At 49.2% G+C, this 13,404-nt stretch overlaps 1 protein-coding gene across 1 annotated transcript; it reads left to right on the top strand.

Moving 5' to 3' along the window:
• Positions 1-1,224: 1,224 nt before the first annotated feature.
• Positions 1,225-11,839, top strand: SIAH2 (siah E3 ubiquitin protein ligase 2). The gene is made up of 2 exons (XM_048059575.2): positions 1,225-1,747; positions 10,346-11,839. Exons 1-2 carry the CDS (start codon positions 1,340-1,342, stop codon positions 10,901-10,903), a joined length of 966 nt encoding a protein of 321 aa, XP_047915532.2. The 5' UTR covers positions 1,225-1,339; the 3' UTR covers positions 10,904-11,839.
• The last annotated feature ends 1,565 nt before the right edge of the window (positions 11,840-13,404 follow it).

Here is a 13,404-nt window from a genome sequence, read left to right on the forward strand (position 1 = left end):
GGGGCACTGAAGCAGTATTTTGTACGAAAGTTCAGAACTGCATCTAATCCCAGAGCAAGGAGAGCCACAAAATCACGGGAGGCGGATGACTATTAAACTTATACAAAATATGCACATTTAACTACAGCTCTGCCATCTACAAGAAAACACTTATTTTTTCTTCGGTCTTGCTATAAAACAAAAAGGACTTTGGAAGCTTTCTGTCCTGAGACTGTCTTCACTTCTCCAAGGCTTCTAAAACACAGGATGTCTATAACATCACATTTTATATTCAAACTTCTTTTGTCTGGGGAACTAAAATTGCTCAACTTATTTCCCCATCTGACCCTCACATAGAAAACAGGGCTGCAGAAGAGAGTATTTCACTCTAAGCACCACTTTTAAATAAAGCTATCCTTTATTCTTTCTCACATTTTCACGTTACAAGCCTTTCCTGAAGCAAGGCATCAAGCCGCGCCCGGTTCCCCTAAGGCTCACACGCACGCTCACGTTTGCCCGGGCGATCTCATTTACGCCGGCCGCTGCCGCGTTTGGGCCGTTCGGTTCCGCACACCGCCCTTCACGCACGCCGGCGGCCGCCTTCGGCTCCCCGGGAACCGCCGAGGCTCCGGCGCCGGGGCCCCGCAGATAACGGCGCCGCCGCGCGCTGCCCGCCGGCCCCCCAGCGCCACCACCCCGCGTCCCGCGGCCCGCGCCTCACAGGCCGCTGCCCGCCGCGCCCGGGCGCGGGGCGACGCCGCCCGGCGACAGCCCGCCCTGCGGCCGGCTCCGCTCGCGGCTCCGCAAGGCTCGCCCGCTGCCGGAGCGCCGCTCCGGAGGGCTGCGGGCCGCCCGGGCTCGGGGACGGGCCCGTCACGCGCGGCGGACGCGCGGCGGAACGGCGACCGGCGGAGCCGCCGGGTGAAGGCGGCGCAGGGGCCGCGGCCCGGCCCGCTCCGCCGAAGGGATTTCCGCAAGGCGGCCGCGGCGCGCTCGGCCCCGCTCGGCCCCGCCGCGGCGCGGTGCCCGTGTCCCCGCGCAGCAACGCCCGCGGGGCCGGCGGCACCTCGGGGCCGGCGGCCGAGCAGCGCCCGAGTCACGGCCGGGCGGCGGCGGCCGCGCCGAAACCGCCGCGCTTCGCCTCGGGGCGCGGCCGCCCCCGCGGCCCCGACGCCCTCCGGCACCCGCGGGGCCGGGCCGCAGCGGGGCAGCCCCGGCGCGGAGCGGAGCATGCTCGGAGCGGCCGCGCCGGGGGAGGCTGCGCGCAGCCGCCGCCGCCTCTTGCGTCAGCGCCGCGTTGGGGCCGGGCGCGGCGGGCTCCCGGTCGGCCGCGGCCCGATGGTGGTGGGCGCGCGGCGCGATGAGCCGCCCGTCCTCCGCCGGGCCCGGCGCTAGCAAGCCGTGCGGCAAGCAGCAGCAGCAGCAGCAGCAGCAGCAGCACGCCCCGTCCCCGGCCGCCGCCGCTCCCGCCGCCGCCGCCACCATCGCGGCGTCCGGCGCCGGCTCCTCGGCCGTGCCCGCCGCCGTGCTGTCGGGGGCCGGCGGGCCGGTGTCCCCGCAGCACCACGAGCTGACCTCGCTCTTCGAGTGCCCCGTGTGCTTCGACTATGTGCTGCCGCCCATCCTGCAGTGCCAGGCCGGGCACCTGGTCTGCAACCAATGCCGGCAGAAGCTGAGCCTCTGCCCCACCTGCCGGGGCTCCCTGACCCCCAGCATCAGGAACCTGGCCATGGAGAAGGTGGCCTCGGCCGTGCTCTTCCCCTGCAAGGTAAGGGACGGGCGGACCGGCCCCGGGCCCGCCGCGTCCGGGATCGGGGGCCCGCTCGTGCCCGCAGCCTGGCCCTGGGCTCGGGACCCCTCCCGGGAGCGCGGAGGGAAGAAGCGCGGCTCTGGGGGCGGCCCGGCGCTGCCCCGGGCCCCCTGCCCCCGGCCTCCTGCCCCCGCTGCCCCCGGTGCCCCCTGCCCCCCTGCCCCCCCCCTGCTGCCCCCCCCCTGCCCCCGGTGCCCCCGGGCCCCCTGCCCCCCCGGTGCCCCCGGTGCCCCCGGTGCCCCCTGCCCCCGGCCCGCAGCGGTGCCGACGTCCCGGTGTAACCGCCTGGGACCGCCAGCAGCCAGCAGGCCGAGGGGAGCCCGCTGCGGGATTTCCTCAGCGGGTGCGTGTCTCGTCCTCATCCAGCGGCGTTACGGTACGTGAGAGGGCTTTAAGGAGCTCTCTGAGAGAAACCCGGAGTAAGCAAGAGCGGGTTCGCTGGGCGGCGTTCCGGTGGGGGGGCGCCGGGTGGCTGCGCGCTCCCTGCAGCTGCCCCGGGAGTTAGTGCCCTCCTGCACCCGGCCTCGTCCTGAGCCACCGTGCAAAGCAAGCTGCAGCTCTGCAAAGGCTGCGCTTTGTGCTGGTCTTTGTCCCATCCCCAGCTTTTATTTCTTCCCCATCGTGAACACAGAACAGAAAAGAAAGTACTTGCTGGCCTCCGCTGGCCTGTTCTACGTTTGTGCAGATTTCTGAAGTGACACATCGCGATGGGAGAATCACCAGCCTTTGGAAACAAACCTGTAATGAGTCTTTCTAATTCGCTGTAAATCCTGGTCTAAATTTTGTCCTAGTGTTTGGCATAATCAGTAATTACTAAGACTAGAACTTTTTTTGTTTTCCAGATATTTTAACCTATGGTGATGCTTAGTTGAGAGAAAGAGCAAGTTTCATGGAGGCGGCAGAAATCCTGTTCCCGACCCTCTCATTAGTTCTTTGCAATCCTCCTTTGGAAGGACAGGGTCTGATAAGCTGTCAGTCCAGTAATGATGCCTGAATTTATTTTTTTTAAAGTCCATTCTGTCTCAGTACTATTTCAAGTATTCAGATTAAACATTTAAGTCTTTTTTTTTCAAGTAAGTGTTCTGTTTAAAAGAACAAGGTGAACTGCTGTAGAGTTCATGTCCTTCCTAGTGCACATTTATCAGGGTGGCAGCTGTGTGCGGGCAGTGCTGAGTGGGCCCTTTTTACGTCTTCCTGGAGTCCCTCAACGCTTAGGCCTCCACAGTTGCAAAAGCACTTTAAAACCACAGGCTGGAGTGATGGTGGGACAGACACAGGAACTGCCGAAGCCATCGTTGACATGGAATATGAGAAGGAAGATCTAAAATAGGGAGCTGCCAGTGGCAAGGTGGGGAGCAACAGCCAAGCAGGACTGGTGGAGCCGTGTCCTGAGGTTTCTGGTGGGAGCTGCCCGCGGAGCAGCCGTTCATCGCATGTGCCTGCCAAAGCCAGGCCCTAAACAGCCTTTCTCTAGCCAGCCCGCAGGAGCCAGGAGTCATTAACGATGCAACGGGAATAATGGCACCTCCGGAGTGAATCATGTGTTAGTTCCAGCAGCTCTGTAGGCGCAGGCGGTGGTGAGAGAGCACCTGTCTGAGAGCTGGCTGGGCCACAAGGCAGAGCGGGATGGCTGCAGGCACCGCACCGAGCTTTTGGTAGTGTGGGGCTGTTTCACCGCTCGGCTCCTGCGTGGGAGGCGGTCTCGTGGTGGCAAGAGCAGACGGCACGTAGTGCTGGTGCGCAGGTCCTCTCGCGGGTAAGCGCTGCTGGAAGGGCAGCGGGTCAGGTGCCCAGCGGTGGCTGGTTCTGAGCCTAAGGGAATAAGAGCAGTCAGGGCATTTCTGTGTTGTTGGGTTTTGTTTTGCCTTTTTTTTTTCCACTAGGACAAATGCTGGCCTACTTTTCATTTTCTGAAGTGTCTCGTCAGTCTAACCTGTGACAACTGGTATTCTCTAGTCATCCTTAGTGAAACTGATGCATCAACATTGGAACAGCTCCTCTGACCAAATCCTTACGGTTGTTTTTTGCACTGAAACGCAACGCTGATAGATGCAGCATGCAAATTTGCCCAGCAGCGGAACCACCAGGCAGGACACCTGCTCTGACCCACATGATACAGTTAAACAAATATGGGGAAAAGAAGAAAAAGCCTACAGACTCTTGCCTTAAAGAGGATAAGGCATTCCTAACTTTGCCTGTCAGACTTTAATTTACGCCATTGGTAACAGGTTTCTAAAGCCCTTAATTGATGGGATTGGCTTGTTCACCCTTTTAGGATTTCTTTCTCCATGGGTAGAGGAATAGAAACCAACAAAGATAAGTACATTTCAGAAAAATTAAAAAAAAAATAAAAAAAAAAAAGAGCCTAACCCAAGAACTGACCCAACTGTCAGTCAAGTTTTGGTTCAGGTACATCAGCTATAAACACTTCTGCAGATGGGCATTCTCTAAATATAAATAATAATAAAAAGACCAGCACATGTAAACCAATTAAGAAAGCAGTATTTCCAAAAGTACTTCCAAGTGTTACTTCTGTGGTTAACGTCATGCTGTTCAAAGCAGTAGCTTGCAGACAGGAGGGACGCAAGTGAGGCTGGAGGTTTGCAGTGACTGCAGGAAGCCCAGGGCATCAGATAGCTCAGCTTTTTGGTTACGGGACTGGGAGTGGTTTGACTCTGTCTCCCCTGAGGAGACTGAGCCAGCAGTGGTTTGGTGGTCTCTGAAACAATCCTGGACTGGGCTCTGTGCTAGAATCTCCCACCGAGGTGCGCAGGACTGACTGTGCTGGGTTAGTATTGACTTGGGGTTTGTCTGGGTTCTTGGTACGGTGCTCGAGGCCTCACGCAGAGCTGGGAGAACGTGAGAGTTGAACCAGCGGCGGTTGGTATGCTTTGCCATGAGGCGTTGTGCCAGCAGGAGGCCAGAGCCCATCTGGGAGCCGCAGCATACGGCGGGGGCTCTGGAGCGGTGCGGGGATGGCAGCAGTGTCCATGCGGCTCTGGGGCCCAGCACAGAGGAGCTGGGCAAGCTCTGCAGGCAGGCTCTGGACGTCTCCAGCAGCCCCTGGCCACGCTGCCAGGACCACACGCGTGCCTCTGGCACAGGGCTGTGCTTGCGCTCAGGTGAGTTGTGTAGCTCAGGCCGCACAGAGGGTAAGACAGGCAGCGCGCCCGCCCGGTCCCGGCCAGCGTCCCGGCCCTGCCCCAGGCAGGAGCGTGCTTCCTTCGTACTCGCCAGTATCCATTCGAGGTCTCTCTGCCCCCAGTTCTCTGGGCACTCGGAAGTGCCTTGTGGAGGCAGAGAGGCGAACAAGGCTCTGCTTCACCTACCTTCTCACGCCCTCTCTTTTATGTGGATTTTTTTCCACCATGAGTAATTCCCGTTCTGCTGCTTTCACTTTTCCCAAGAGCAGCAAAGTGAAATTAGCATATGTTAATAGTTTTCACTGTTCTTTCTCAGACCCAGAAACAGCAAGGAGACTGTCAAGACTAATTCTCACATTAGTGCTTGCAAAGCCACGAGCACCCACTGCGGAGGTGGGCATCGCCCAGGTCAGCGGGGCCTGTCCCACCCGGGCTCGCGCCGCAGCAGCTCCCGGCGGCGGGGTGAGGACCGCCTCACCTCGTGCTGCGGCTGGCAGGCAGCGGCTCTGCCGTGCTGAGGAGCTGGTCCTGCTTTATCACCAGGATTTTTAACAAAGTTAGGGGAATCTTTTTTAATTTAAAAAAAAAGAAAGGAAAGAAAAAAAAAAACAGAGCCCCAGAAGACATGGAAGAACAAATAAAAGCAGTTGTCTTTCCAGAATAGTTCTGTGTAGTTCTCGAAATAACTCTGTGAGTGGTACTAGAAATATGTAGAATAAGTAGGGCTGAGACATGATAGCGCTGACAGAAAATGGGGATTTGGTGCTGCCTGTGGCTGCAGCCACTTTGAGGGTTCATAAATGGTTTAAGAAAGAATTACAGTTAATGCAGTTCTGAAATTTACAGGACTTCTGGAAAAAAATCTGTGGGAGATTTAAATCTTAAAATCACAGTAAAGTTACTGAAAATACAGCTTTTAGAGTTCAAAGCAATATACAGAAAATTAAGCGCAATCATAATCACACACAAACGCCTAATTAATGAATACTACAGTATTTTTTCCTCATCTTTTAAATAAGTGCAAGTGGAATAACGTAAAGGTGCTCTTTAGTTATGAAGCTGACTTAATTTGTAAATAGGTTCTTCTGCGACATTGATTTTTTTTTGTCCAAAACTGGCTATGAAAAATCTTGTGACTTCAAGGCTTCATGAACAGACATCAAAAGCCACTTTTACAGCAATCTTGTGAGATATATTGTGATTGTCAGCTGCTAAAAGCTGGGACTGTGACCTGGCTAACTGAGCAATATAGCATAGGAGAGGCATTTTTATATTTAACCATTTAATCCAAAGTATACTAGAAAGCAAGTAGAGCTGTAAATGTTCTTAATCGTCATCTCCAGAACTACAGTCCTCATATAACCACATGTAGTAGCTGAGATCTGTGTCCTGCCGTGTTTTGCTAGCCTTTTGTAATGGGACCTGACAATCAGAGCTGTTCATGCCTGAGTTACCTTGGCAGTGGCCGTGGAAATGACATGGAGACGGCCACTCCTGATCTGTGCTCCGTAAAACTCTAGGCAGTTCCTGTTTGTGTTCCAGTTTATGGTAGAACTTACCTTCAACAGCAAGGCAAGAATATCTGTGTTTGTTCACACACGGTTAGCAGCCCTCTTGGGCAGGTTTGTGGAATTGCATCTAGCAATGCATAATGGGGGGGGTGACCCCTCATGGGTAGGTACATCAATGAGTTCTCAGTGGTGTGATTAATTCAACTTAAAGATGTCTTATACATAACAAAGAAATTGGCTTTTCTAGTTATTACATACATGAAAAAATCTGCGTACGTAGGGCTTGATTCTTTGGGGGAGTGAAACATCATTCTTTCTAGCTTTCCTAGGAGTGGTCTCTCTGTATCTTGGGATCTAGGACAGAGGTACCTCACGTAAAGAGGGTCATCCAAGATCCTTTAATACAGCCATCTCTAACTAGAGGTATTGCCATATTTCTGAGTCTTCAGATGGTTCTGATCCTTTGAAGAAAAGGGAATCCAGTAAATTCATTTTATTGTACTCTTAGGCTCCATTTTGAAGCAGTAAATTGAAAGTCTTTCTGCACCTCACAGCCAGTAGTAACATTCTGGATTTTAAAACTGGACGGTGAGGTAAGGTTGTATATAAACTGAAAAGTCTTAAATATATCAGACTGATCACTCCCTCAGATTTTCTTTAGTGGGAGGTAGGCAGAGATGCTGTATGTCCTTAGACCACTTTTGCTACACCATCAGTTCAAGGGAAAGAATGACAGGCTTGCTACGTAAGCAAACCACTTGCCGACAAATTGCATATTTATGTTATTATTGTATGTAAATTTCTGTATGTTATCTAATGCTTACTATACAGCCTCTTCAGAGGTTTTCTTAATTTAAAAAAAAAATCATTTTTAAGATTTCAACAAACTAAAACAAGATCATACATATTTCTAAGACATAATAAACTCTAATAAAGTGGTCTTTCTGATAAAAATACATGTTTATTTTGCTTAATATTTACTGTTTAATGTCTTTAATTGATCAGAGAGCCCTTACACACGGAGGCCTGCCTATGTTTCCCTATATGCACATGTACAGAGCCTGTGCACTCTATATTTAATGGCACAACACTCATTGGCCCTTTCCAGGTGAGCTGTAGCAGAACACACAGCACTGCTAGCACAGCAGAGTTTCTAAAGGCAGCCCAAACGTTCCTTCTCACACGCGTAAGACTCTGGAAGGCACAGAGGCTCACTGCTTTGCGGACTGGACCCCGCTGTGTATCTCCAGCAGATCTCACTAGCATCACTGCTAGATGGGGCTGAGCGTCTGTCACTGAGCTTGAATGAATGCTTTGAAAGGCTGGAAGGCTCTTCAAAGCGGGGATAGATATTCTACAAAACACAGGAGGAGGGAAAAGCACAAGAGGGTGTAAATCCTTGTTGGGGCCCTGAACACTGCTGTTCTACGTACATACAGGAGCAGGAAGGCTTTTTCTTTCCTGGAAGCTTAATTTATATCTCAAGCTACTTGTATACTGCAGGGAGAGTCTGTTGGCTAGAGCAGGATAGGGATTTGGACTTGGCAGTCTATTCCCAGCTCTGCTACTGATTTCCCTTGTGGCTCCAGACAAGTTACTTTAATCCTGTGTCCCTGCCTGCCTGCATTTATGAGGTCAGCACTACTGGCCTGTCCCTGCCAAGCACTTTCAAGCTTAGACAATGTTTTCAGAATGCCTTAAGACACTCAGATATCCTGTAAAAGTGAAGTCCAGACCAACACGTGTGAAGTGACGTATATGGCAAAAATATGGAATGCTAAATTATATATATTGTGATAACTTCTGAGCTGTCTGTTTCCTCTTAGGAAAGCAAATATGGTGCTAAATAAAACACTGTGAAAACAAGTACATAATACTTTTAAAAACTGGTATACTAGAAATGGGGAGAAAGGCAACGAAAAAGCATAAAACAGTCACATCAACCCAGGCATTAGTGGCACACGTGTGCTAATACCACATGCAGCCCTGGTTCCCCTGTCTCAGAAAGGATGTAGTAGAAGTGGAAAAGGTAGAAGGGGCAAGTAGATCAAAGGTATTGTATAACCCGTACACAGGGAAAGACTTAAAGACTTTTCAGTTTGAATGAGGGGTACGGTGAATATCAGTGACGTTTGCCAAGCAGCATGAAGACAGCAAGTTTTCTCTGTTCCCAGATGATCCTTAGGGGTCCCTTCCAAATGAAACCATTCTATAATTCTGTTCACAATCTCGCATTGTCAGTAGGGCTTGCCAAATGTCACCAGCAGCAATGTGTTCAGGAACAAACGAGAGGAGGTATGTCACACAGTGAAGGAAAAAACCACCGGTGTTTACTTCATGCTCTTGCCATGTTCACCACTGGTCACTTTTTGAGGCAGGATGCTGGTCTATGTAGACATCTGGTTTTGCCTAACCAGCAGCTTATGTAGTCTTACTTATGTTTTTGTTAATCAGGTTAGACTCAGAGCAGCTGTTCAACACAGTGCAGTGTGATTAAAGTGTCAACAGTGGGATGAACGTGGGGAGAAAACAGAACGGTGAGAGAAATGTACGGTGACGACGCAGCTGGCACAGGATCCGTGTTTGCCTGATGGGGCTTCTCTCTTCGGCAGGAGGACGGTCTCATTCCACTGCAGCACACCTCTGCTCTCCTGCTCACATATGTGAATAAATCCTCCAGCAGAGGATTAAGCAGCAGGGGCAGGCACAGTAAATGAAGGCTCACGTTAACATATTATGGCTTATAAAACAAGCTCCTACAGAAGCCCAAGCTGTAGTTTCTGTCCTAGTACTTCTAGCACCATGTTGCAGTTTGGGTGATTTGCCAGAAGTGAAGAAGATTCTGGCTTTTTGCATCTCAGGCATGTAACCCTTTGAGCTGAAACTTCTTGCACTTGCATTAACCCCAAAATAAGCATTTAAATGTTGGTTAATTTTGAGTTTCCTTTGTTGACTTTTTAAAAAACAAAATTCTATCCAGACTTGTTTTTTTTTCGGCCAGCCTTTTGTCACTTCAGACGTTCTCTTTAGGATGGCAAACGTGGTCCTCACATTTAGTCTCAAAGAAGAATGCCTGTCCTCAAGGAAGCGTTGTAGCATCTGTAAGCCGCCACGCGCACAAGTTACAACCTTCGTGATAGTACTAGCAGTGTTGTAGGTAACACCACAGCTATCTATAGGCTGCGGGAGCTATGCTCTTGGCAAGAACAGGAAAGATTTTTTTTTTCTCTCTAGAGGTAATGAGGAAGCAATGTAGTCAGTGTAGACCACTGAACTCACTGTAGAAAGAGAAAAAGCATCCCTGTTTGTTTAAAGCAGATTAACCTTCAGAGGTGCCCAGTGACATTAAGAGAAGTCGCATGGTACTTATTTGTGCACCGGCTTCATGCTCACTGAAAAAAATCATCATCTGTCTTTCCACTCCTCACAACTGCAATGTTGAAACTGTTCCAGTGTTAAAGCTGTTGGGATTCTGCATTTTAGTTTAATGGAAATGCATTTGCTCTGTGATGGTAATTAGGTATATTTATTAAAAATACACCACTCTAGTAGCTGTTTGCCCAAACTAGCATCCTTTTTCATTTTAAAGAAAAGAAAAATTCATACCAGGACCACTTCAGCTGATCAGATCTAACTACAACAGCAAATCTATCTACAACTCAACCTTATAATCCATTTTATCTAAGCGCTTGCATTAAAAATAAACAACAACAACAAAAAAGTACAGGAATAACCTGTTTTTAAGAGGAAAAAAATAAGCTCAGCTCTAAATTCAGAGCTAAATAAAAGTATCTAATGTAAAATTTGCAACGAAAACGAGAGTTCTATTTGATCACAGGTGGGAGCAATGAACAGTTCTGCTGGGCGTGTTTCCTGATGCCTTGTCTTTGGTCTTTTTCCAGTACGCAACGACAGGCTGCTCTCTGACACTACATCACACAGAAAAGCCAGAACACGAAGACATATGTGAGTATCGTCCCTACTCCTGCCCATGTCCTGGAGCCTCCTGTAAATGGCAGGGATCTCTGGAAGCCGTGATGTCCCACCTTATGCATGCCCACAAAAGCATTACCACCCTTCAGGGAGAAGACATCGTTTTTCTTGCCACAGACATTAACCTTCCAGGTGCTGTTGACTGGGTCATGATGCAGTCATGCTTTGGTCACCACTTCATGCTGGTGCTGGAGAAACAAGAGAAGTACGAAGGTCATCAGCAGTTTTTCGCTATCGTGCTGCTCATCGGCACCCGTAAGCAAGCGGAGAACTTTGCATACAGACTGGAGCTGAACGGCAACCGCCGCAGGCTGACCTGGGAGGCAACTCCCCGCTCCATCCACGACGGGGTGTCTGCTGCCATACTCAACAGTGACTGCCTAGTTTTCGATACAGCTATAGCACACCTTTTCGCTGACAACGGAAACCTTGGAATTAATGTGACCATTTCTACATGTTGTCCGTGATATATTTGTGTAGTTAGTGAAACCTTTGGCTGTCTGACATAGTGCTTTACATTTACCAATAATTTTCTTTTTGTTCTGTTTTTTTAAATGATATTCAACCATGTCTTCGTGTATGTTAAGGTTCCTAACTAGCCAACATTTTTAAGTTTGGAGAGAAGAGGAACAAAAGTGTCCTGTAAGTAATATAAGCAAGAAAAGGTTTTTTTAAATTCTTGGGTGCCTTAGGAAGATTTCCCCCCACACGGACACCTTTTTAAATGTAATTATATTTTATTTAAAGAGTGCTTCCATTAGGCGTATGACTTAAAAGACTTGAAGGACTGCATTCCTGTTTGGAGTGCACCTGAAAGCCCTTTCAGCATTTAGGCTGTAAGTCTGTCTGAAAACAGATTTACTCTCACTGGTGACTTTTAAGTGTTTTTAGTAGGTGGGAAAAGAAAGAAATCCAAGCAGCTTCTCACAGACCTCCCAAGAGACGTTGTGGCTCAAAGTAGATCAATAGGTACTTCAGTGTTGCTACTCCATCTCCTGCTACCATATTAAAAAGGGATGGGCACAGATTATTTACTGTGTTTTCAAAAAAAGGGGGAGTGAGGATGGCTGAAGCATAGCAGATTTTACAGAGCATGGGAATTGCCTGCTCTGGTCCATTTTAGGGAGAACAGGGAGCCCAGCACAAGGCACGGCAGCTCACAGCTGGATACTAGTGAAAGCAGGAGGCACACGACTTAATACATCTCAAACAGCTAGAGCCAATAATATAGAAATATATTCAACCTGTCTACATGCAGCTTCCCTTGGAGACATACTTGATTATTGTAAAAGACTGATTAGAATAATATAGCAAGAGCTTTATGGCCAGTGTCATGTCATTTGCTATTTAAGTTTTGTTGCCATATTTACTTTTATTTTGTAATAAATATTTTGCAAAAACTACGCTGCACTAATGCGCGTGTGTGGTAGCAGCTATTGCTTCCAGGTCCCTCGGTATTCCCTGCCTCGCTGAACACGCTGAGCTCTTCCTCCAGCCACTCAGGGGCTGCAGGATTTGATTCCTAGCCTGACTCATGCAAACTGAAATCTCAGCGTGCCACTGGAGCTGAATCTGCCTGCGAATCCCCCTCTGCTACCAGAAGCCTTCTGTCTGAATCAAGAAAAATACTAGGTCTGCATGTGACTTTGCAGAGTATTAAGATGCCGGTTGGAAGAGGCAATATGTTGTGAGGTTACACAGCCTGCTGAATTACTCAGAGGTTGTAAGCCTCACGATAGTGAAAAGCTACATAAGTGACAGATGAAGCTTGGTGTGAATAAATATAAAATAATACATGGGGAAGAAAAACAGTCCTAACTATATGCATTCAGGGAAGAGATCTCTCGAGTTATGACACAAAGTCCTATGCAAACATCACACAGCAGTTGGCAGCAGTCCATAGAAAAGCACAAGAGAATTACAAGAAAAGCATCAGAGAGGGGGAAGCTTGTTCTGTTCTTGAGAATTTGGAAGTGATCATAGAGAAAAAAAAAAAAAACACACAAGGAATTACCGTAATCTTTTTGTATCCAGTTCCTGTAAAGATCCTACATTTGATCTCATTTACACTGTGCTGGCAGAACTCCAGCAGCATCAGCCAAATGTACTAATTCACTCCTGCTCACGCGGGATCAAAGTCAAGCTCTGGCTTTCACAAGAGTTAACACCTGTGCTTTTAGCAGGACTTGTTAAGCAAGTGTTCCTAAGAATTTAATTCATTTTCCCATATCTCAGTAACGTTTATAGTGGAAGACAATTTTTCTTACTGACAATTTGGGCTTAAGAGCTTTTTGTGTAAAACAAAACTCTGAAGCAAGTCTTTGATTGTAGCAGGATTCATGAAATGAAATTAATTAGTCCAATGTTGCTAATAACCCACAATAGATAATTTAACACAGTTTCACCACGGTTTCCTACACCATTCAGTTCTTGTGAAGGAACAGATACTTTTTGTTACATTAAAGAAGAAAAAAAGAAAAAGAGACACCACCCAGTATCTTTCTTACAACTGAGTTTAGAATAAGGAGTACCTCAGCTTGTACTGCCAGTAAGTTGTGTGTTTCCCCTTTAGATCAGTGAATGAACATGTGACGTTGGTTCCGACACCTGATGAAATTGTTGCCTTCCCTACAAAACTGGGTGCAAAGGAGCTGGCACAACGTCCCGAGAGCGACATCCACGGTCGGGGCAGGACAGTAGCACATTGCCAAGGAAAGCAGCAGCACATCAGTTAAGGAAGTTTCTCAGAATACCCACAAAAACATTACAGAAGTCAGCCTGGTTTTATTAACAAAACTCCTGACCACAAATAAAGCAATCTGACTTTGAAACAGACAGAAACGCAGCCTGGGAAAACTCCACCCGAGGTGACCGGCAGCAGTGGGACCACTGCAGGGCCAGTGCCGCCAGCTGGGGGAGAGCTCTGCCCATGGTCTGCAGGCCCTGCAGCGTGGCCGCGCCGGCACGT

This window comes from Anser cygnoides, chromosome 9, assembly GCF_040182565.1.
Source record: "Anser cygnoides isolate HZ-2024a breed goose chromosome 9, Taihu_goose_T2T_genome, whole genome shotgun sequence".
Lineage (NCBI taxonomy): Eukaryota > Metazoa > Chordata > Aves > Anseriformes > Anatidae > Anser > Anser cygnoides.